General features: G+C 41.0%; 1 protein-coding gene across 1 annotated transcript; it reads left to right on the top strand.

Annotated features, from left to right (window-relative positions):
- The first annotated feature begins 204 nt into the window (after window positions 1–204).
- On the top strand, window positions 205–25212 carry LOC132398666 (uncharacterized). The gene is made up of 11 exons (XM_059978405.1): window positions 205–267; window positions 4986–5147; window positions 5776–5945; window positions 11826–11936; window positions 12973–13123; window positions 17317–17423; window positions 18207–18334; window positions 18424–18505; window positions 18610–18699; window positions 20658–20784; window positions 25016–25212. Exons 2-10 carry the CDS (start codon window positions 5018–5020, stop codon window positions 20694–20696), a joined length of 1008 nt encoding a protein of 335 aa, XP_059834388.1. The 5' UTR covers window positions 205–267; window positions 4986–5017; the 3' UTR covers window positions 20697–20784; window positions 25016–25212.
- Window positions 25213–25700: the final 488 nt, after the last annotated feature.

Here is a 25700-nt window from a genome sequence, read left to right as displayed (position 1 = left end):
ATGTCAGGGTCACCGTGACGTCTGTCAGGAAATCAAACGCACCGCCGGGAGTAGGAAAGACTTGAGATGCAACAGACCAGATACTTGTCATGGAAACTGCAAGCAATGCTGGATCCGTCTCTGCCACGCTATATCATAGAGATAAGGGCCAATGGGAAGGACAGCCTCCTCGGTTGCTGGGAGACCAGCAGCTTTTGTATTTTCCGGGAAGTGCCAAGTGGGTCCCGGTGTTCGGAGATATCCTCGTCCGAGGTCGTAGGAATTTACGTGAGTTGTAACAGTTGTCTTAGTTGGATATTGAGGTTAGTGCTGTGTTAAGGAGAACGACTGTCGTGATAATTCACTCAAGTTTTCTTTTTCTGAAAAGAAGAATGAGAAGCAGTTGGGATGGGACATTCTCAAATATTTATTGAAAAGTGCTGAAAACGCAGCCCACTATCCCCTCCCTATGGATCACGAATTAACTGCACCAGTTTAAACAGTCGCACATAATTTAGAAACATATTCTTTCCAAAATAATCCTAGTTGTTTAGATCCACTTTAATTCAATATCCCGGTGTGGTCTTAATTTCTTATCCTTCCACCTCCCCAACACATGTTGTAAAAGAGCCCCGCCCAAATGTTCCTTATTTTCCCCTCTCTGTCTCTCTCCCACCACCTCTGCAACTAGAATCTAACTTTTTGCTCTTTTTTCACAATGTTGACAAAGGATCTTTGACCTAAAATGTTAACGTTGCCCCTGCTTACACATATACTGCCTGACTTGCTGAGTGTTCCCAGCATATTCTTTTTTTTTATTTCAGGCTTGCAACATCTGCAGGTTTTTTGGTGTTCAAGTTGGAAGTAATTCATTAGGCTCCTATCTTGTGCTTTGTAGATTGTGAAAGTGCCTTTAGGTGTGAGGAGATGATGTATTTGCCACATATAAATCTACTACAAGGTTAGAGATTCGTTAATTAACTGGAAATAGAACAGATAAAAAAGGGTCAATTTTGGGCGGCACAGCGAGGATTAGTGATCAGATGTCAACTTGCAATGTATGCTCACTGCCCACTTTATTGGACACCTCCAATAACCTAATAAAATGGCCATTGTGTGTATTTGAGGTCTTGTGCTGATGCAGCCCATACACTTCAAGATTTGACATGTTGGGCTTTCGGAGATGTTCTTCTGTGCAATACTATTGTAATGAGTAGTTATTTGAGTTCCTGTTACCTTACTGTCAGCTTGATCTAGTCTGGCCATTCTCCTCTGACAAAGTAGCGCACACAAAATGCTGCAGCAACTCTGCAGGCTGGGCAGCATCTATGGAAAAGAGTTAACTGTCAACATTTTGGCCCAAAGAGCCTTCATCAGGAATGCACAACACGTTGAACCTTGAAGTGGATGGACCCCAGCAGCAGAAGAGCGCAAAAATACACTCAGTGGCTTCTTTGTTAGCAAGGCAGTTTCGCCTTCAGAACTGTCACTCACTGAACGTCTTTGCACCATTCTCTGTGAATTCCAGAGACTGTTGTGCATGAAAATCCCAGGGGATCAAGAGTTTCTGAGGCACTCAATCCAGCCCATTTGGCACCAATAACCATTTCACGGTCAAAATCACTCGGGTCACATTTTGTCCCCATTCTGATGTTTGGTCTGAACAACAACTGAACCGCTTGGCCATGTCCGCATGCTTTCCTGCACTGAGGTTCTGCCATATGTTTGGCTGATTAGATTTTGCATTCACAAGCAAGAGTACAAATATACCTAGTGAAGTAGCCACAGAGTGTATACGTTAGACAAGTAGAATGAGTACGACGTATCTCTCTTTGATGGTGAAGCAAAGCTAAAAGAAAAGCTAAGCTAAGTGAAAAAAGGCAGCAAAAAAGACAAAGTGAAACAAATATGGAATATACATCACTGTGTAAAAGTCTTAGGCACATGTATTTTGCTAGGTTGCCTCCGACTTTAGCACAGCAGTGTAGTAATTTTTTGTATTGTACTTTACTACTGTACCAAAAAAATTCATGACATGTGAGTGATGATAAACCTAATTCTGATATGGGTCACTGTTGCGGACTGAGAGCAGGAAAGGGACAGGGAGAGGGGATTCTTAGTCGGGAAAAGGGGAAGGGAGAGGGGAGGGAGTGGGAAGCACCAGAGAGACATTCTGAGATGGTCAACAAAACAATTGATTGTAATCAAATGACCTTGCCTGGTTTCTCAGGGTTGGGTATGTCTGCATTCGTGCCACCCTCCTCCCATCCCTGCATTCCTTCTCAGCCACCCTCAGGTGTTCCATCCTTGCAGTACAGTGCGACACTTAAAGTTACTATAGTACCATGCCAATGTCTTAGGCATATTTTATGTCTAAGACTTTTGCACGGACAGTACATGCATACATGCATACGTTTGTCTAAGTGAGGTTTATATGATAACATGTTTTGCTGTCTGTGTCAGCTGAATTTTGAGATTATGCTGGTCAATGTCAGTGCTAAATCCAACAGCCTTCTATGTCTTGGTGAGACCAAATTTAGAGCACTATGTGCAGTTCTGGTCACAGGAAGGATATCGATATGATGGAAAAAGTGCAGAGAAAATTTATTTTGTTGTTGGGTCTTGACATTCTGTGTTCTAGGGAAAAGTTGAATAGGCAAGGATTTTATTCCCTGGTGTGTAGGAGAATGAGAGGAGAGTTTATAGAGATAAACAAATTGTGAGTGGTATAGATAGGGTTAATGCTCTTACCATTGTGAGACTAAAACTGGAGGTCATAAGTTTAAGTTAAGGGTAAAACGTGAGATATTTAAGTGGAACCTGAAGTGGAGCTTCTTCACTGCCAGAGGAAGTGATGAATGTGGGTTTGATTTCAATATCAAGAGAAGTTTGAATAAGCACGTTGAAAGGAGAGGAATGGAGGGCTATGATCCATGTGTGGTCTGATAGGACTAGGCAGAATGACAGTGAGGCATGAACTAGATGGGCTGAAGGGCCTGTTTCCATGCTATAGAGCTCTCTGCTCCTTGACTAAGTGGAACAAGCTCAGTTCTCAAGCTATATAATAGCTTAGACTAAGGGTACTTTGCTTTTAAGCGCAAGAGTCTTGTAAATATTAGATGATTGCCATTACTAAGAAGTCTGAGTAGTCCACTAAAATAGTTAAACTAAACAAGTAGTGCAAAAATAGGAACAAAAAAGTAGTGAGGTAGTGTTCATGGGTTCAATCTATTCAGAAATCGGATGGCAGAGGAGAACAAGTTGTTCCTGAATTGTTGAGTGTGTGCGTTCAGGCTCCTGTACCTCATCCCTGATGTAGCAATGAGAACAGGGCATGGCCTGGGTGATGAGATCAACTCTCTGCAGCTTACTTCAATCCTGTGCCATAGACCCAACCCCTATACCAGACGGTGATGCAGCCATTTCGAATGCTCCCCGTGGTATATCTGTAGAAATTCTCAAGTGCCTTTGGTGAAATATCAAATCTCCTCAAACTCCTAATGAACTATAGCTGCTGCTGTGCCTTCTTTGTAGCTGCATCGGTATGTTCAGTCCTGGATAGATCCAAAGAGACATTGACACTCAGGAACCTGAAACTGCCCACTCTTTTCACTTCTGATCCCTCTGTGAGGAATGGTGTGTGTTCCCTCGTTTTACCCATTCTGAAGTTCACGATCTGTTCTTTGGTCTTATAGAGCATAGAGAGCAGAGCAGTGGGCTAAGCACACATCCCTGAGGTACACCAGTGTTGATTGTCAGCGAGGAGGAGATGTTATTTCCAATTGGCACAGACTGTGGTCTTCCATTTAGGAAGTTGAGGATCCAGTTGCAGAGGGAAATACAGAGGCCCAGTTTCTAGGGCTTTTCAATCAGAACTGTAGGAATGATTGTGTTAAATGCTGAGCTGTACTCAATAAACAGCATCCTGACATAAGTATTGTCCAGGTGATCTACGGCTGCATTAAGAGCCGTAGACCTACTGTGGCAGAAGGCAAATTGTAGTGGGTCCAGATCCTTCCTGAGACAGGAGTTAATTCTAGCCGTGACCAACCTCTCAAGGCACCTCATCGCCATAGATGTGAGTGGTACTGGGTGATAGTCATTAAGGTAACTCACTCCGCTCTTCCTGGGCACTGGTGTAATTACTGCTCTTCTGAAGCAGGTGGGGATTTCTGACTATAGAAATGAGAGATTGAAAATGTCTTCAAGCCAGTTGGTTGGCACAGGTTTTCAGAGCCCTACTTAGATTCTCCATCAGGGCCCTTGCGAGGCAGCCTGATTTTGGTCTCCAGGACCGAGGTCACAGGATCACCAGGTGCTCCAGGACCCTCATTTAGTTTTATTTGCCCTTTCAAAGCACGCATAAAAGTCATTGAGCTCATCACTGCCATTCATGTTGTTGGGTTTTGCTTTGTGGAAGTAATGGCCTACAAACCCTGACAGAGTTGCCGTGCATCTGATTTCATCTCTCACCTCGCTCGGAATTGTTCCTTTGCTCTTGACATGCCCTTCCACAATTCGTGCCTGGTTTTCATGTACAGACCTGGGTTGCCAGGCTGGAATGCTATTGTAGTCTAGCCATCAGCAGACTACAAACCTCTTGGTTCATCCACAGCTTTTGATTTGGGTATGTGCAGTACCTTCTCGTAGGCACACACTCCTCCACAGAGGTTTTAGTGAAGTCAGAGACAGTTGTGGTGTACTTATTCAGACTCAAAGATGAATCCCTAAGTACTGTCCTGTCCATTCGCTCCTCACTGTAGTGCCAGTGTAAGTGCAAGTATTTAGTGCTGTGATTGGAGTGTGTTATCTATCCCCAGTGAATACCAACAAAGGGAGGGTGAATGACTGAAACACTAACTTTGTTTCCCTCATCACAATTGCTGCTTCAGCTGCAAACAACGATCTCTATTTTAATTTCAGGTTTGCAGCATTGTATGACAAATAGTTTGCTTACTTAGAATACTAACATATTTCTTTGAATGGTTATTTTGTTTTACTTTCAGATATCATTTGCAATTCAAGACACTTTGCCTAAATGCCCCCACAGTCAAGAATAACATGTTATACAGCCTGGGCAAATGTACGGTGTTCATCACTTAGCCATCAGCTTAACAATGTCTTTACAGATCTGTTCACGGACATTCATTTGAAATCCTTATTAGAAAGTAAGCTCCTGTTTTTTTTATATTAAAAGTATGTGATTGTTGTAGAAGCGCATCATTTGCTTTTCAATAATTGACTGGGCATCACCCTCTCATTGCTCAAACATTTGTGTGTAATGTCCTCAGTACAATGCAGCATTTCTTTTCATAACAATATTATCAAATTTAATTTTAATTTGCTTTTCTGTAACCATCATGATATTGTGAATAAGTGAATAAAGTGACTTGAATGAGCAAAATGGCAGATTTCTATATCACCTAAAAGTAGCCTGTAAACTTAAATGTATTGTTAACCCCCCATAGTTACCGAAATATTATGCATATAATTATGCACATTTTTATGTAGAGAAATATTATAAATAACATAATGAATTAAACATGTCCTTCAATGGCCTGCTTTCCAAGGAAAATACAAAATCTGTATTTACAGTATAATTTAACTGTAAATGGGAAATGTAATGTTGCACTATTTCGTAGTTGTAACTAGGGACTTTATTACAATTAAGTGAGGAATTTTATCTTTGAAATATATTTATTTTATTTACAATAAAAGCTCACTTTTAACTGTTTTTTTCTATTCTCTACTGATTGAGGGTTACTCAGACTTTTTTCACTATGCTTCTTTGATTAGGTTTTACTGGAGGGTCGCCCCAGAAATTGAGCAGTTTGGCTCAACATCAAACAAAGCGGCAACTTGTTCTACAATTTAAGCTGTTCTTAGGAGAACTGCAGAAAGCTGGTATCGTACCGCAGAATTGTAACATTGACTGTGGCCTGATTTCCAAGAAAAACACCAAATCCGTATGTAGAAGGGTCTCTTTCAACTTTTACTTTGGAAACAGTTAAGAGGGGTTGCCTTAATAGTTTATTTTTGACGATTTCAATAAGCAGTCAGATTTACTTTTCACATATGTACAGTTGATTACTGTGCAAGGTAAAACTGAGAAGGTTCGTTAAACATCATGCATATCCTGTGAGGATTTGAGTTTACAGGGATTGTGGATCAAGGAAGCAGGATAGTGATACAGTGTTCTATTACACTGAGAATGCAGGTCTCCTCAAGGAGAATTATCCGGCAGATTCTTTTTTTACGTTAATTTGTTTTTACTTGGATTTAGAATTTCATATTTAACTGCAGTAATCTTTGCAAATTGATTTCAGAAAGAGTGCAGGAATGTCTCAGATTTATCATGTCTTTACACAGTATGCAGTATGATTGTAAACACTGCAATGTAAAAGTTAATTTTGATGCCTTGCAGTAAAGCATAGGTGTCAAACTCAAGGCACACGGGCCATATCCGGCCCGCGAGATCATTTTAGATAGATCTATCATTTTAATTATTAATGGCCCGGCGATATGAAGCCTATGATTGTAAGTTAATACCAATCATAAAAATAATGCTTGCTCAGCAGTCTTCTTCATAAGAAACGGAATTTCTGAAGTGGAACACTTTGTAGTTATAGCAGAGACTGAGACACATGAGAACAGGCTGGAAAAACTGGGGCAATGAAAGCTGCGTTCGCACGCGCCCGACTGATCCGGCCCGTGACCTAAAATGAGTTTGACACCCCTGCAAGCTTCACAGTTGGGCACTCCATGGGTTCTCCATGGATTATATTGGCATATGGATCCAAGGATGGGAACTGTACTTCTCACTTCAAATTCATGCAGGTTCTCTTTCCCTGTCTGGGAAGTGGTACAAAAATAGCTCATACCATTGTTATTTTGTATGTGAAGCTGATATGAGAACATAAGACGTGTTGCTGACATTTGAGTGCACTGACATCAGGAAGCGTAGAGCCCCTGAAGAAAATCGCATCTTCCCATTGTTAAAACTTCAGCATTCTCACTGCCGTCTTCAAATCCTCTCATGGCCTCACTCTTCCTATCCCCATCATTAACATCAGCAATCTCCTTATAATTCTGCATTTCTCTTGAATTCCTTTCTTCGAGCAAATCAAGGCAGGGACTCCAGCTAACTTGCTTTTAACAGCATTATAGATTCATGCAGCGAAACAGCATGGGCACAGACCCTTCAGCCCATTGAATCCATACTAACCAAGATCCCCATCAGGCTAGTCCCAGGTTCCTGTCTTCAGTCCATATCCCTTGAAGTCCTGCCCCACTATGTACCTCTCTAAATGCAACTTAAATAATACTACTATACCTGTCTTATGCACGTCCTCTGACAGCTACTTCATACACTCACCACCATTTGCCTGAAGGACTTACCCCTCAGGACCCTTTTAAATCTTTGGCACTCATACTAAATCTGTGCCGCCTTAGTTTTGGTCTCCCCTACCCTGGACTGACTGTTACCATTCACCTTTTCTGTGCCTCTGATTATGTGCAAGATTTCTATAAGGTCACCCCTCATCCTCCTAATAAAGACCTAATCTCTCTCCATAACTCAGACACTCTAGTCCTGGCAACAACTTCATAAGTCTGTTCGACAATTTTTTTTACTTAAGAAGTTCAAAGGCTCAAAGATACAATTTAATGATTTAATGTCAGAGAAATGTATACAATATACATCCTGAAATGCTTATTCTTTGCAACCATCCACGGAAGCAGAAGAGTGCCCGAAGAATGAACAACAGTTAAATGTATGAACCCCAAAGTCCCCCCCAACTCCCCCCATAAGCAGCAGCGAGCAACCATCTCCCCCTCCACTCATTAGCGTAAAAACAGCAAGCATCAGCTTCACCGCCAAGCACTCAAGTGTGAGCAAATCAGTAATAAAGACACAGACTTGCAGAACCCCAAAGCCTTCGCATTTCACCCGGCATTCAACATACTGCCGGTTCTCTCTCTCCCTATCAAGGGAGGAAGAATTGTCTCCGTTTCCCAGCGAGAGGGGAGACATAACCAACAACTCACTGGTTTATGATGTTAAAAGTCCGTTCCATCACTTTTTTTTTTTAGCTCTGTGCCCAAAGATCACAAAGATCCCGGGTCTTCGGGCCCACAGCAGTAGATTTCCCGACTCCCCCGATGACACACGGGTCTCTTGCCATGACACTGTCCCTCAATCCTCCTGTCTCCAGGCTTCCAAATACAAGCCAGACTCTCAGGCCAAACAATGGCCAGTCCTGAAACCCAGAGAAGTCCAGTCAAGTCGCTTTCATTGTCATTTCAACCATAACTGCTGGTCCAGTACACAGTAAAAACGAAACAACGTTCCTCAGGACCATGGTGCTACATGAAACAACACAAAACTACATTAGACTTCAGACCTACACAGGACTACATAAAGTGCACAAAACAGTGCAAGACAATACAATAATTAATAAGCAAGACAATAGGCACAGTAAATGACAAATTACAATATAATAATAAATGTAAACAATGTTTTAGCATGAATTGAGAAAGAAATGAGCAAAAATTGCATAGGCAGTGGAGTGGTGTTCAGTTGAGTGTGTGTGTATGGGTTGGTGTCAGACTAGACTCTGGGAATTGAGGAGTCTGATGGTTTGAGGGAAGAAACTGTTACACAGTCTGGTCGTGAGAGCCTGAATGCTTCAGTGCCTTTTTCCAGATGGCAGGAGGGAGAAGAGTTTGTATGAGGGGTGAGTGGGGTCCTTCACAATGCTCTTAGCTTTGTGGATGCAGCGTGTAGTATAAATGTCTGTAATGGCGGGAAGGGAACAGGTCCCTTTTCCCGCAAAGAACCAAAGTCAGCATGCAACTCCAGGTCAGGGTCTTCAAAAGAACCAAGAAAAGGAAAAATAAAGATTCTAAAGATGGAAGTAGAGCTTCCGAAGATACAAACAAAGGAGTCACCGTTTAATGCCATCTTAACTTCACTCCACCTCCTCAAAAATCTTTAACCAGATTTTCCTGTAATGGTGACTAAAACTGTACACAGTGCTCCAAATGCAGCCTCGTCAATAACTTGTACAGCTGCAACATAATCTCCTCACTCCTAAAAACAGTGCCCTGAAGGTCAGTGTGCTAAATGCCCTTTTCATTCCAATTTCATTTTAATTTTAACAAATATTTCCCCTTGGTATTTACTGAAGACAAAATCATGGTTATTCAAGAGATAAGAAAGGCAAATGGAGTTATTTTGCAGTACATTTATGTTATCAGGGAAGCAGTGTCAGGAGTTCTATTTTAATACTAAATTGTGTTGCCTGGATTGGAGAGCATGCCATATGAGAACAGGCTGAGTGAACTCGGCCTTTCTTCCTTGGAGCAACGGAGGATGAGAGGTGACCTGATAGAGGTGTATAAGATGATAAGAGGCATTGATCATGTGGATAGTCAGAGGCTTTTTCCCAGGGCTGAAATGGCTAACACGAGAGAGCAATTTTAAGGTGCTTGGGTGCTTGGAAGTAGGTACAGAGATGTCAGGGGTAAGTTTAATACGCAGAGAGTGGTGAGTGCGTGGAAAAGGCTGCCAGCGACGGTAGTGGAGGTGATAGAGTCTTTTAAGAGACTCTTGGACAGGTACATGGGAACTCAGAAAAATAGAGAGCTATGGGTAACCCTAGGTAACTTCTAAGTACATGTTCGGCCGAGGTAATTTCTAAGGTAAGGGTGTTTGGCTCAGCTTTGTGGGCCGAAGGACCTGTATTGTGCTGTAGGTTTTCTATGTTTTTATGTTTATACCCCCCCCCATGCAAAAACATGCTTCATTAGAGCCTGATAGCTCTTGCAGTTTATATATTTAATATTAAGTAAAACTAAATATTCATCCCTTCCCTTCCTTTGTTCTCATCCACCTTTGAAAAATTCACTGCTCATATATTCGACACTTGCATTGAAACACGCATACAAAAATCTTATTATGAGACTCATTTGTGAGTGAGAGTAAAGTGTGGTTTATATTGCCCACCAAATACATATTGTATTCCACAAATCTTATTAGACAATCCCTCAAGATTATGGATGTCTTCCTTCTGTTCCTTTCTTGTGGATTTTGAGGTGGTTATTAATAAAAGCAATATGGCAAGTGGAGACACTTCCACAGATGGGGCAGGCAACAATGGTCAGGGCTGGACATTGAGAATTTCGTAAAGTGATTTTCTTCTGCTTATACAGAGCCTCACTGTGCTCCTGATATATGAGCATGAGATTCTCCATGCCATCCCAACTGCTCCTATATGACTTTGAAGAGCATGTGCCAGAAGTTCTCAGGAATCAGCGGATATACAGTATTGCATTTCTTCAAGGAAATTTTGATTATACCCTTGACTGAAGCTTTCTCACTGTTCACCTTGGGAGAAGTCAGGCCTTGGAGTAGATTAATTGTCTTGAAAGGCTAGTACCAGATGAACAAATTACATGGCTTGTCCGACATTGCCAACTAAGAGCAATCAGGGCTTTACCAGGGATATTGACATTAGTTTGCTTGTCATTCAGTGAATTTGTAGAGAAAGAATGTAGTTATTGTTGATGGTACTCCAGTGCTCTGAGGTGCTCCCTATAGGTATACCAAGTGTCCGAGCATTGAGCTGACTTCTTCCCATCAAACTACATTCCAGTTTTAACTTACAGTTGTGGGAACTATCCTCCAATTGCCTAGAGCTGTTAGTATTTCTGGTTATCTTCTCACTTCATATCGTTATGGTACTTTCTATGTGTAGAACACACTCATTTCCTCATGTGCTTGACGAATACAAGAATTCTGAACCAAAGAATCTTGAGTATTGCATATTCATCTTTTTTTGTTTACTATTCCTTTTCAGGACTGTCCTTTGAAACAAAAGTAAAGAGAATAATGAAGCAAAAACAATAGTTCACATTTAAAGCAACTCTGATGTGCATTAATCTTTATTTGAAATCCGCAGTAATGTCAAAATATGACTGAAACAAAGATCCATGTAAAGCATATAAACTAGGGATTCCCGATCTTTTTTATGCCATGAACCTCTACCATTAACGAAGGGGTCGATTGACACCGGGTTGTGAATTCCTGGTATAAGCAAAACCTTGTTTGTACTTACACATCACAATTTCCTTCCTGACTGAATAATCAAAATTATATCTGCAAAACAGCATGTTCTTTATATCACAACACACATAAAATGCTGGAGGAACTCAGCAGGCCAGGCAGCACCTGTGGAAAATATTAAATGGTCAATGTTTTGGGCTGAGACCTTCAGCAGTCCTAATGAATGTTCTTGGCCTGAAACATTAACTGTTTATTCATTTCCACAGTTGCTGCCTGACCTGGTGAGTTCCTCCAGTATTTTGTGTGTGTGCCGCTTTGGATTTCCAGCATCCGCAGACTTTCTCATGTTTGGAATATTCTTTATATAGTTCAGCTCAAGGACTCCCTTGACCCATTAGTGCTCCAGAAAATAAAACAACAGTTCCAAACTGTTGTGACACTTTAAAATCAAAGGACACTACGACTGTCAACATGTGTACTTCAGGTCATAATTTTAATACGATTTGAATTACTTATATGTCCTGAAACATATGAATGGATTTCAGAGTTTATTGATTTTATGTCCTTAAACTCTGGAAATGTGAGTGGTGGGTGTAAGTTGTCCTTCAGAAATTATAATTGAGTACTAATAGTTTATTGATGTCCAATTAGTAGGCTAGTAAATTGTATTTATAGTGTTATTTTCTTCAATGAATCATTGAAAAGAGTATTTCTTACTGATTTTTGATGACGCATGCTGAACTTGCACAATGCGAGCAGTGTATTTTGATTTGTTTACCAGATAGATGACCTACTGTGGAAGTTGATTGTACATGATATTCAGTTCACTTGGGAACGGTCAAGCCAACTGCAGCTCGACAGTGACAAGCTGATCTGCTCTGTCTGTTTCAAGGTACAGGGGAGAGTGTGCAAGTTGACGAGTGCTCACAGCAGATCTTTCATTGCTCTCTTACCATGTGAAAAGGTAGTTACCCCCTAAATCTCAAAGGATATTTTCTCTCCTTTACACTTCTGTACTTGAAATAACAAAAAACCATCCTGAATCTTGAATCTTGACACACAGCTGGCTCTGAAACAAAACAGTTAATTCTTGTGACCTGGTTTAAGTACAAGGCTAGGGTATGAGAAAGAGTGGGAAAGTAGTATGCTTAATGTCTTGTAAATAGGAAGGCTGTGTTGAGGAGGCAGAGCGTAACAAGGTAGGTCAGTCACAATCATCCCATCATCTTACAGAGCATGGGTATTGGCCAAGTCACCAGACAGCCCCTCCTATATAAAGAGCACTTCTCTCCAGGAGACGGAGGTATTGGAGGACACTCCACTCATTAAACTCCACTGCTGCTGTAGTGATTGTTCCCTACTTCCTGCTGGAAGAGAGAAAGTTTCAATGAGAATCAGACATATGTCCTGTGTCCCTATGTGTCATGTAAGAGAGACGGTATCACAGGGAATTCCACCTCTCCTCATTCTGAAGGTAGTGAGGTGAAGAGAGCGGATCCATTACCAGCCAGATCCTTGGTTAAGGTAAGACCTGATGAAGGGTCTCGGCCCAAAACGTCGACTGTACTCTTTTCCATAGATGCAGCCTGGCCTGCTGAATTCCTCCAGCATTTTGTGTGTGTTGCTCAGATTTCCAGCATCTGCAGATTTCTCTTGCTTAAAATAAGTCCTTTGGGATATGGTGTTGTAACATTTCTAACTCATCATTTTCTTCTTAATGGAAACACATTACTTCGCTTGAATGAAATACTTGTCAGTACTAAAATAACATTGCTGATGATGTACAGAATATACCAAGTCAATTGTAGAAACATTTAAAATGTACTCCATAAATTTAATTACAGAGAAAGCAAGTTGCTGAAGTTATGCCATTGATTAATAAAGTAAATGTAGAATCATTTAATATTTTTTTTTATTTTTGGATTTAGTGGACACCAATGGTTAAATCAGTACTAAAGCAAACAAGAACACCTTTGTCCTTTTTTGCTGGTCTTGAAACTACACTAAACGAAGCAGAAAGGTCTTCTGTCTCTTCTCTGATTGAATCATTTTCTTTGCAAGACATCGGACCGTTTCCAGGTAATTAATAACAACATACTAGTTGATATTATAAATTAAGAATCGTTTTCACAAATTTTTTGACCATTGGCTAGGATAGGTTGTTCGGATCTTTTGGGGATTCAACAACTATTTCCAAATCAGCGTTAACCAATCTTTTTTTGTTGTTGAAGAAAGATTAATTAAAATGTGGCACTGCACAGTGATGCACCATCAATAACTCTCAGAGACGGGAGGCGAACGATAGGCTTTTATAAACAGCAAAAGGGAGCACAACATCTCAAAGACTGAGGGAGGAGCAGTGTCCCAATCACCTTTATACAGGGGTCTGTGGGAGGAGCCACAGGAGCAGTCAGGAGCAGTCAGCAGAGGGGCATGTCCAGACAGGTATACATAGTTTACCACACACAGGGACTCAGAATTGGTTTTGAAGTCAACGAGAAAAAGAATACTTCATACAGGGTTAGGACCTTTGACCGAACTGGGAGAAAGGGAAAACAAGTTGGCTTTAAGTTGCAGATTGTGTCAGGGTAGGAGGGGAATGTAACAATATAAATATCTCTGATACAGTGAGAACAGAGTTTCTGTAAGGTGAGCTGTAATAAAAACATCCAATCTATGAGTGTAACCTCTGGTTTTGGGCTCTCCCGCCATTGGGAACATACAGTACTGTGCAAAAGCCTTAGACACATATATACTGTTTAGATAGGGTGCCTAAGACTTTAGCACAGTACTGTAGTAATTTTATGTATTGCACTGTACAGCTGCTGCAAATAGAAAATAAATTTCATGACATGTGAGTGATGATAAACCTGATTTCAATGTAGGTCTCTATTGTGGACTGAGAGTGGGAAGGGGGCAGGGAGAGGGGAATCATGGTTGGGAAAGGGGGAGGGGAGAGGGGAGAGAGTGGGAAACACCAGAGAGAATTTCTGTAATGATCAATAAAGCAATTGTTTGGAATCAAGTTACCTTGCCTTGTGTCTCAGGACTGGGTATGTCTGCACCTATGCCACCCTACCCCTAGCACTCTTTCTCTGCCACCTGTCCCATGTCCCTCCCATAGCACTCCATCCTCACAATTTCCAACATCCTTTGCTCCTGCCAGATGCCAGATTTACAAACTGGCTCTCCACTTTGACCAAAAAAAAAAAAAAAAAAAAATATATATATATATATATATATACAGTATAGATAAGGTGCCTAAAGTCATAGAAACCCTAGCTTTATATTTGTGCCTAAGACTTTTGCACAATAACATACTCTCCAGTCTGCCTTCTTCTGATGAAAGGACTAAACAAACCAGATACTGAAAGGATATTCAACCTGAACCTCTGTTTCTCGTTCCATCAATGTTATCTGACTTGCTGAGTACTTCCAATGTTTCCTCTTCTTATTTCTGAGTTTCCATAGTTACCACAGTGTTTTACTTCTGTGAGCCTTTTGTTTCTTTTTCTCTTTAGGAAGCTTATTCCACAAAATGAATTCAGACATAGATGTAAATATTAATCTAATGGAGAAGTACACAACAGATAACAACTCCAGTTGGGGTCTGCTTCGTTGAGCACTTCCACACCATCCACCACAAGCAGGACTTTGTGGCGGCCAAATGTTTTCATTCTGATTCCCATTCCCTTTCCACCATGTCAATATATGTCTTCCTCTTCTGCCAAGATGAGGCCACCCTCAGGGTGGAGGAGCAACATCTTGTACTCCATCTGGGTACCCTCCAGCCTGATGGCATGAACATCGATTTCTCCTTCCAGTGAATAAAAATTCCACTCCCCCCACACTGCCTCCTCTATTCCCCACTCTGACCTTTCACTTCTTCACATCTGCCCATCACTTATTCCTGAGTCCCCTCCCCTTCCCGTTCTCCTGTTGTCCACTGTCCTCTCCATCAGATGCTCTCTTCTCCAGCCCTTGATCTTTCTCACTCACTTGACTTCCCCTATCACCTTCCAGCTAGCCTCTTTCTCCCCTCCCCCACCTTTTTTCAGGGATCTGGCCCCTTCCCTCTCAGTCCTGAGGAATGGTCTTGGCCTGAAACTTCGACTGTTTACTCCTTTCCACGGACGCTGCCTGACCTGCTGAATTCCTCCAGCATTTTGTGCATGTTGCTTTCGATTTCCAGCATCTGCAGGATTTCTTGTGTTTGTAATAACTCCAGTAAACTTGTTGTATTTCATGTTAAAATAGAAAATGTAAAATAATCTTGGGAACATCGGCAATAAACATGTTTCTTTATGCGCTTCTTGTCTATAGTATCGAGTGAGTATCATTTTTTAAATGTTATCCAATGCCATCAGTCAAATGGTAAGGGTCTGCCAATTAGCACATTGTATTGCAAATTAGCTGAGCAAGAACTGATTGATAATCATTACAAAATTGTTATTAATCATAAAGTGAATATTGATAAAAGTGATCTATATATCGATTGTAGTTCTATTTCTCTTCAATCCAAATCTTGTTTTTATGCTATCAAATCAATGTTATAACTAGAAGCAAATTTTGGTTCCTTATAATTTATTAATGAAATAAAGTTCAGCCTGACATCCTTCACAAATTAGCAGCTCTTTACCTACAGTATTTTAAGGACACACATGTGGTCATGTGACATGATATGATACGTTTCTGAAAGAAACATATCGGGGAAAATGGGTGTAATCTGGTAAGGGGAGGGAAGTTCAAGGGGGGTATTAGAGGAAGGTTTTTTATTCAGAGAGTGGTTGGTGCGTGGAATGCACTGCCTGAGACTGTGGTGGAGGCAGATAAACTAGTGAAGTTTAAGAGACTACTAGACGGGTATATGGAGGAATTTAATTTGGAGTGTTATATAGGAGGCAGGGTTTAAGGGTCGGCACAACATTGTGGGCCGAAGGGCCTGTACTGTGCTGTATTGTTCTATGTTCTATAAAGTGTAATGATATTTGTTTGAATGTTTTTTGTATATTTCATTATTGAAACAGTTCTGTAACTTGCAAAGCCGACATTTATCTTCCAGTCTTAACTGACTGACAATTGAGAAAGAACCATAAACACAAGAAAGTCTGGAGATGCTGGAAATCCAAAGCAACACACACACACACACACACACACACACACACACACACACACACACACACACACACACACACACACACACACACACACACACACACACACACACACACACAATGCTGGAGAAACTCAGCAAGTCAGGCAGTCTCTATGTTTGTCTTGGCCCAAAAGGTGGACTGTTTATTCACTTCCATGGATGCTTCCCATCCTGCTGAGTTTCCCAGCATTTTGTATATGTTACCTTAGAGAGATAATCACACTGCTCGATCAGAAGTTATACATAGATGAGATTAAGTAGGGACATCAGACTACTTTTCTTTAAATTAGTTAGTGAATCAGATTGCTCAACAATTAGTTTTTATTTTCACTGTACATGACAATTAAACTTTATGAGGTCAGTATTGCTATGTTGCCTTTGATAGTGCCATGGACAATTTGATTACAAACATTCACACATGTGTATTTCTCTAAGCCACTTCCACTCTGATCACTGAAACTTAACTAAACCCAAGAATATCACTTCATCTTTTGACCAGGTCCCTAATTACCTTTCAAATTCAATGTGGTTTTTGACTATTTCAGATATCTATCTACTTTCCTTGTGTAGTTTCAATTAGTGATACTAGTTTTCCCATGTATTCTTCTTCCATAGGAGGGATTCCCAATCTTTTTTCTGCCATGGACCAATACCATTAATCAAGGGGTCCATGGAGCCCAGGTTGGGTACCCCTGTTCCAGATCAACCCTTTGTTTTCTTTTTACTTGCCCCATTGCCCATTGCACTTCCATCCTTTATCTTATTTAACCCCTCCCACTTTTTATTTTATCACAGATCCTTCCTTTTGTTCTCTCCTCCCCAAACCACCTCCACTTTTTTTTCAAATTGGTCTAACCCTTCCCAATTCTGATGAGTGATCATTGACTTCCAACACTAATTCTGTTTCTGCCTCCATTTCCACTGCCTAACCAGCTGAATATTTCGAGCATTTTCTATTTTTATTTAATATGATTAATTTTAACGCAATGGTTTTCCCTCCAGGAAATCAACCTAATAAAAATGACCTTAAGTTTCCTTAATCTTAGAGTGCATAATTTTATATTTTATATTGATTTTATATTATATAAGTAAATTAATATAATTTTTTTTATCCAAGGTCGAGAGATAGCTAAAGCCTTAAACAAGAAAATCCCCAGTAAAGGCTGGAATTACTATCCTTCTGCTGTTGAATGCATTCTGGATCTCATTAATACCCATTTGCAGGTAGTTTTCTAATCAGTACGTTTCTTTTATCACATGGTGATGAATACTATCTTAAGAATTTGCTTTGTATTGATGCAATAATAATAATTACTACACTAAATGAGTGAGAATGTTTGAACATATCCAATGTTTTTGAAAGTGGAACATGGAACATAGAAATCCACAGCACATTACAGGTGCTTCGGCCCACAATGTTGTGCCAACCATGAAACTGCCTAGAATTTCCCTACCTTCTGTTTCTACCATGCACCCACCGCTCTCTGTGTGGAAAAACTTACCTCTGACATTCTCCTCTGTATCTTCTTCTTAAGCACCTTAAAACGATACCCCTCATGATAGTCATTTCATCCCTGGCCTGGGAGAATGCTTCTCTGGCGATCCACATGACCAGTGCCTCTCATCATCTTATGTACCTCTAACAGGTCACCTCTGATCCCCTGTTGCTCCAAGGAGAAAAGGCCAAGTTCACTCAACCTATTGTCATAGGACGTGTTCTCCAATCCAGGCAACATTCTTTTAATCTCCTGTGGACTCTCTCTATAGTCCACATCCTTCCAGAACTGAACACAGTACTCCAAGTGGAAGCAACTGGACTTTGTGCCAGTTGTTGATTTGTTTAGATCCTATGACTGCTTAAAGTTGTCCACGATCAATTGGAAAACATTAATATTTGTTTTGCCGGAACCAAGGTGGATGCACAGGAAGCACTCCTGCCTTTGTGCAGGTAATTGTATAGTGTTGGCTCAAAAGAAATGAAGCTCACATCCACTATTCTGTCATTAGATAGCAGCTAAAAGCTGTAAACTGCATGCGAAAGATTTCAACGGCTTGGCAGATAGTCATGATTGGTGCTGTTTGGTGAATTCCTTCATGCCTGGCACATTCATCGTGGAACTACTTCCAGCTGACAGGTCAGACTCTTCACTATCATTTACAGTTTGGCGTAGTACCTCCCTGTGTCCAAGATGGTTTTTTGCCACAAGTTTGATTAATCTTATAGATGGACTACAAATCTTGCTTTAAGAACAATGGAGGCAATTATACTTACATCAACTTCTTTTACTTCACGTGATCTACTTGAGGTAATACTATGAAACGTAATAGGGAAAGCAAATAAAATTTCTTTCGGATTTGTTGTAATTTCATGAATTTTTATAATTACTTTCCAATATTTTTCTTTTTAAAGGCGGACTCGAAGGCTCTCTGTGCCTATATGTGTGTTATCTTTATGTGTGGCTACAAGTTCAGACAGTCCATAGCCGTTATAAACTGCATTGTGAGTGGATTCATTCAAATTATTGCCTAGTAGGTTTAATTGAAGGGACATCTAGGTGCAACTTGGTTTTATTTGTATTTTTTTATTCACAATTTCCTTACTCAGGATAAAAGTATTCCAAGATCCGAAGTCTGATGATTATCTCTTCAAAATTTCTTGGTCAACCAATTATAATGACCATCTCTGGCCCTAGTTTATTTATGGATTTATTGTAATACATCACAGAACAGGGCACACCACTCAGCATGCCTCTGATTTAATGCTAGCCTAATCACGGGACCATTTACATCCTCTCTATATGCACTCTATCGAGGCCTTTTGACATTCGTACGTTTCAATGAGGTCACCAATCTTCTTAACCGTATAATGATCATTTCAGCACATACTCCAGCTTTAAAATATCATTGTCACATCCCAAGTTCCTTTGCTACCGAATATAAACCACAGGTGATCACATGGCATTTTGAGACATCCCAGGAAGCTGAGGGTGTGGGGGGGGGGGGGGGTAAGAATTGGAGAAACAAGAACAACGGGGCTTGGTTCTTTAACACCTGCATTGGTGCTTGCCACTTTTAAGGAGGCAGCAGAAAGCTCATGTCTTTCTCCAGAAATCCCTTTTAGCATTGGCAGTTAGGTTGGCCAAGGCCTAATGTAGGTACATGGCACTCCTGAAACAAGAGCACCAAGTTCCTATAGCAACTGTGATACTGATTAGCATTGTAAAGCAGCATAACTCTCGTTCAGCCAAGTTAGCTGCCTTTACACCGAAAAATATATGACAAGTTTGGTCACTTTAATTCACTCGTCATTGCTAGTTTCTAATTTATGGGCACTTATTTATTTTGATTACAAAATGGACATAGTGATTTGAACTTCCCCCATCATGATTATTTGGGGGAGTTTCCTCTGAGGTTCTGCCGGTTACCTGTAACAGCTTTAGCAGTAACACTGGACAGATACAGCACATCAATGGAGTCTGCATTCTGTGTTTCTCCTTTCATTCCCAACACATTCATCCACAGAAATTTCCTTGCTTTTCTTTGTATTGATTAACTCTGTAAGGGTTAGGGTGGCATGGTAGCATAGTGGTTAGCACAACGCTTTACAGTCTGGGCAACTGGGGTTCAATTCCCACTGCTACTTGTAAGGAGTTTGTGTGTTCTCTCCATGGTCACATGACTTTCCTCCGTGTGCTCTGGTTTCCTTCCACGGTCCAAAGATGTACTGGTTGGTAGGTTTTTTGCTTATTGTAAATTGTCCTGTGATTAAGCGGGGGCTATTGCTGGGTGGCATAGCTCGAAGGGCTGAAGGGCCTGATCCATGCAGTAGCTCAATAGATAGATGGATAGATAAATAAGCAAGTTTCATACAGGTTAAGAAAGGCAAAAAGTATCAGGAAGTACATAAATAATCTCTAATTGTATTAATGTGTTTTGAAACATTTCAAACGCAGTGCAGAGAAATTCAAGAATCAATGTTCATTTTCAACATTGCACACAGGGCAGAGGGAAAATTTCTTAATCATTTTTGAAAATTGCCATGGATAATTGTTACCATTAGACTCGGCTGCAATGACCGACACATGGGGTTAGTTTTATCAATATGATAGAATCTGTAAATTTCAACAGTTTCCCAATGCACAGAGACACATGCCTAGATTATGCATTTGGTTGCTAGCTGGAAACAATTAAAGTACCACACACAAAATGCTGGAGGAACTGATCAGGCCAGGCAGCATCTATGGAAAAGAGTAAACAGTCAACGTTTCAGGTCAAGACCCTTCTTCAGGACTGAACTCCTTCCCCCTTCTTTTCCAGTCCTGATGATGGGTCTTGGCCTGAAATTTCATTTGTTTACTCTTTTCCAACGATGCTGCCTGACCTGCTGAGTTCCTGCAGGATTTTATGTTGCTTTGTGTGTTGCTTTTGGAATATGTTATCTTTCATCATTTTTGTTAGAGAGAGTTGCAACAGATAGCGAATCTGTTGGCTGCATAACTGAAAACCTTTCCTGCGGAAGATCTGGAGCCAGACCAGTCCGCTCAAAAAAGTGACCTGGAGAAACGGCTAGAAGTGACGAAGAACGGTAATTGAATTCTCCATTTACAGTACCAGAGAACAAACCTACTGTTTGCATGGGTGTGATGTACCTTCTGCTACTTCCACAGCACTTTTCACATCTCTTGCAGAAGTGCTTTGCAATCGATGAAGTACCTATGAATTATAACCATCTTTATAAAAATAATTTGTGCACAGTTAGTTCTCATGACAGTAGTTTGATAATGGCCAGCTAACATTGAAACAGCAATAAATATTGGCTTGGGGTAACTTACCTTTTCTTCAAGGTAATACCATGGATTATTTTACAGGTAATTGTCTTCATTATTTGGATTATACAATACTAGTCTTGAGCTGGATTATTTAAACAGTTCTGTCGCAAAACGCCCTCAACCAAAGTTTGGAACTTATGATCTATGAAGTAAATAAGAAAATTGTCTTTGTTACAATACATGTCTCCAGTAACATTTTTCTCAGCTACTTCTTCATAGCATTTGTCTATTTTGCCTTTTGCCATGTAACGTTTATCAGCGACAACTTCTCATGGGAATCTTCTTACAGTCCATGATAACCCTGGTGAAATACTGTATCTGTGGCCACTCCAGAGGAAGGCCGTAAGCAGCTACTGGCTGCTTCTCCGATCATTCTGTAAGTCTGCAGTCAAAGCTATTGGGGCTTACTGATGCTGAGAAGTGTTTGGACACATCATCAGTGATGTAACCTGGGGTCATCGGGTGTTTCTGGTCTTTCAACATCAGACACCCTCGCACAGGTGACCCAGTCAAGGTTGGCTTGTGTCCCAGAACCATTGGTCCACGGGTCATGCCTCCTGATGCATAGCTCACTCATCAGCCTCTGCAACAATCCTGATAGCTCTTTTCTTTGCAGGAAACCTGCCCATAGAGATATAGCCCTCTCACTCTTAATACATTAAGTATGAGTTTAGTGCCTCCAGGTGGTTGGCTTTGCGTCTGGGGTTTCAGGGTTCATAAAATGTGCTTTCATGATGGCCAGTGCTGTACTGTACAATACAATTCTTTTTGATTTGAGAAAGTTACCTCTGTTAACGTTTAACCTCATTGCTGGCTGCCTACTTTCCATTTTCTCTGGCCAGATCTTGGTTTCACTGTCCTACTTTTGTACCTGAACCATGTTTCCTATCTCCCACGTATTTTAATCACTTTCTGAACTCTCACCAGTGTTTCCAGAGCCCAGGAATCCTTTTCTCCACAAAGCATCAAATCCACTTAAGAAGAGCCATCCTCTTCATTAATAAAGCAAATGGCCTTCCAACCATGAAAGCTGATCACAATCTTTGCCATTTTTACAAGCCGCACAAAAGAAAATTGCTTCTTGTGTCCTTAGATCCCACCCCCTCCTATTAGGGTTACCCATGCCAAACAGGGCAAAGGGTAGAGGCCAGAGTGAGAGTGGTCCACCAGCCCTTCAGGTTCAGGGGTTCAGCTCAGGGCTAACAGCCCCGACTGGTCAAACAAAATTGTTACGGGAACAGCAATGAAGAATCCTTCTACATCTGAGTGTGACGGTATCCCTTGAGTCTCCACCCGGGACTTGCATGACTGACAGTGAAAACCGAGAGGAAGCTACTGACATGATGAATGAAGCCCTAAACACCACCAGAGATGGAGGACCTTCATTGGTGCCCTAAACCCCAGTAGCACAGCAGGCAGTGAATATCTAATCCACTTAAAAAGAGCCCTATTCTTCATTAATAAAACAAATTGCCTTTAAACCATGAAAGCTGGTCCCAAACTGCTCCGTTTTCACAAGCCACAAAAAATGCTTCTAGTGTTCCTAGGTTACAACCCCCCCCCCCCCCCCCCCCCGCCAAATCCTTATCGGCCATAGGATTTTCTCTTTAAACGACAAAGCTAGCAATTTCCGTTTATATAACAGAGCACCACCAACCTAGGCGTTTTATTATAACTTCACTTCAGAAGCGACTCTCCATCACACCAGAATTGCTAATTTTTAACATTCCACAAATTAACACCAGCCTCCTATTGCAACCACACACCAGCATTTCACTCCCACTTCACCCTCCTACTAAAAACTTCGGCAGTTATTAGATTCAAGGACATTCTTTATTTTATAATGAAAAATAGAAGCAGCCAAGGGCCCATCAGCCCTTCAATTCAATTCAATTCCAGGTTAATTGTCGTTCAACCATGCATGGACACCCATGAATACAGCCAAATGAAACAGCATTACCCCAGGGTCAAGGTGCGAAATACAATACCAACAGTCACACACAGCACAGCGCACACACAAGATAGCAAGAGTCAAAAACTCATGCCCTTCGTCCACAGTTGACCACAATAGAGACAGTCTCCTTCAGCCTGGACGCTGCACCACGTTGCCCCCACTGCCCCTCCCCCCAGTCGACACCGCAGCTCGAGGCCCGGTCCATAAGCCCATATAGAATATCAGTAAAAATGCAACTACACAAAATATACTTGTATATAGTTGGACCCCCCCCCCCCCCACCCCCCTCCAGCCCATCAAAAACTTCAGTTGACTACAATGCCCCTGGTGGAGGACTCCAGCCCCAACACTCCCCCCCCGCCACCCAAACACCCCAGGCAATGCTTGAGAGCCAGTATTCTCATATAAAAGATAACAAGCCCATATAGACTACCAGAAAAAAAACAACCACACAAAATACACGTGTATATTGCCTGCTCTCCCATTCATTGTGATCCTAACTAATCATCTATCTAAATAGCATATTCCTTCTTTTGCCCCACGTTCTGCAATGTCTTAATGTAAATAATCTATCTGTTAATATCCTAAATATCTTAAGTGATTTAAGTTGAGTATTAAGTTGTTTTAAGATATCTAAATATCTTAAACATCAGCAAAGTACGGCAGAGATTCGTTCTAACCTAGCCGTGAAGGTGATGGTCCATCGGTATACTGATAGGCTAGATCTAGTAGTAGGATCGTGGCTGGCTAAGTCAAGGAGGTAAACATGCCTTTGCTACTTTGTAGGTTATGCCCCTTCAGGCAAAGACTGCACCCAACGAGGATGCCGACAGCAGGGTGTCTGGGTGTCAGTGGCAGATGAATCCAAAAGGGTCAATGGTACAGCCACCTTGGTGGCATGCGGAGGAACCGGAATGCTGGTCAATGGGTGGCATCACTAGACTAGTTAATTGTCACTGCGGGGCAGCTTCCTTATCCGCCAAATGTGTTACACCCCGGTGTTCCACTTAGCGTCAGATTTGGAAGCCCAGAGAGACTGTATGATGAGGGTACGACACCGTCCGTCTTATTACTGTGCAAGGCATGTTGGAGGAGAATAAACTTTCAGCACAGTCAACATCAAAACTGATGGACAGCCAAAGAGAGAAATACCTTAAGTGATTTGACCGGCACCACCTTCTGTAACAGAGAACCCCATGGTACACCATCTACTGAGTAAAGAAATTTCATTTTTGTGCTAAGTGTTTTTTCCGTAAACCCCGGGGCTGAGGTCACTGGTGTAGACACTCCAGCCTCCTCGTCAAACACTGTTAGAAGTTCAAAGAAATAACCAATCCTTTCTCTGAACTCTAGTGAATATGGGTCCAATTAAACTAATCTCTCCTCATTCAATGGCATTTCCATCCTAGAAATCTCTGCAGTGAACTTTTATTGTATGGCAAATATTTCTTGTCTTGGAGCTGCTCTCAACTTTCCAAGTGTGCTGTTATTAAGACCCTGTATGTATCTAGTGATCTGATAACCTTTACCAAACCCATACTGTGTAGGCTGTATCATCCTCCAAAACCACCAGAAATGTGAAACCAGTCCTTTCTTCATTAGTGCTAACCATTTGCTCCCTCCTTGTAATCTGGAATATCACTCCCATACTGCTGTCTTCCCTGACCTTTAAAGAGATGTAGAAAAGTCAGGATATTTTTGGATTGTCGTAAATTAAAGATCAAGAACACTGATTTACATTTTTCATAGAACGTTCAGACATAATAACAGCCTGCCCCCAACATTTACATTGAATTTCCTATAACTACACTCAGGAAAACAAGGTTCTGTTAAAGTTACAACCAGAATTCCGGACACAGCAGTAAACAGAGTAATTTTTTCTGGCATTTTATTGCAATTATTTGCGCACTCTTTTGAAAGAAATTCAACCCCAATATGTTGCACTTTATATGGCACAAAATGACATATGTACTGACTGTCCATGGGCATCAACACAGGAAACTTGTTAATTTCTCTCTGAAAATTTGTTACAGAGCTAAGCTGGCTTCATGCTTCTTTTGATGTACCATTCTGTCAGAACTGGAGTGAGCATGCGACCGATGTCCAAAAACAGACCCAGGAGACTATTTCTAAGAAAATGACTGAACGATTTGAGATGGTTATTGTTCCCAGGTAATGGATTACAAACTCAAGAGTAGCATTTTATTCTTTTTTCCTCTGACAACTATTGCTATTTACTGTTTTTTGATTAGTTCAAAGTAAATTTTATTGTCAAAGTGCACATACAACCCTGAGATACATTTTTTCTGTGGCAGAGTCAGCAAATCTTAGAGTAGTAATTATAGCAGGATCAATGGAAGATCACACGGAGTGCAGAAGACAATAACTTGTGCAAATACAAATATAAATAAATATCAATAAATAACGAGAACATGAGATAAAGAGTCCTTAAAGTGAGGTCATTGATTGTGGGAACATCTCAATGCTGGGCAAGTGAGTATAGTTATCCCGTTTTGTTTAAGAGCCTGATGGTTGTCCCAGCAGAACCTAGTGGTGCAAGTCCTGAGTCTCTTGTGCCGTCTACCTGAAGAGAACATGACCTGGATGATGAGTATCTCTGATGATGGATGCTGCTTTCCTACAATGTAGATGTGATCAATGGTTATGTAGCTGTTATGTATATTATGTAGATGTGATCAATGGTTATGTAGCTGTTAT

This window comes from Hypanus sabinus, chromosome 8 (genome assembly GCF_030144855.1).
Source record: "Hypanus sabinus isolate sHypSab1 chromosome 8, sHypSab1.hap1, whole genome shotgun sequence".
Taxonomy (NCBI): Eukaryota; Metazoa; Chordata; class Chondrichthyes; order Myliobatiformes; family Dasyatidae; genus Hypanus; species Hypanus sabinus.
This window is presented reverse-complemented; position numbering and strand designations above follow the sequence as displayed.

Excerpts from the sequence above, each read along its gene's own strand:
- LOC132398666 (XM_059978405.1), top strand. The coding sequence starts at position 5,018 with ATGCCCCCACAGTCAAGAATAACATGTTATACAGCCTGGGCAAATGTA. Across the intron at positions 5,148-5,775 it reads TTTGAAATCCTTATTAGAAA|GTTTTACTGGAGGGTCGCCC; the intron begins GTAAGCTCCTGT and ends TTCTTTGATTAG. Across the intron at positions 18,335-18,423 it reads GAACTACTTCCAGCTGACAG|ATGGACTACAAATCTTGCTT; the intron begins GTCAGACTCTTC and ends TTAATCTTATAG.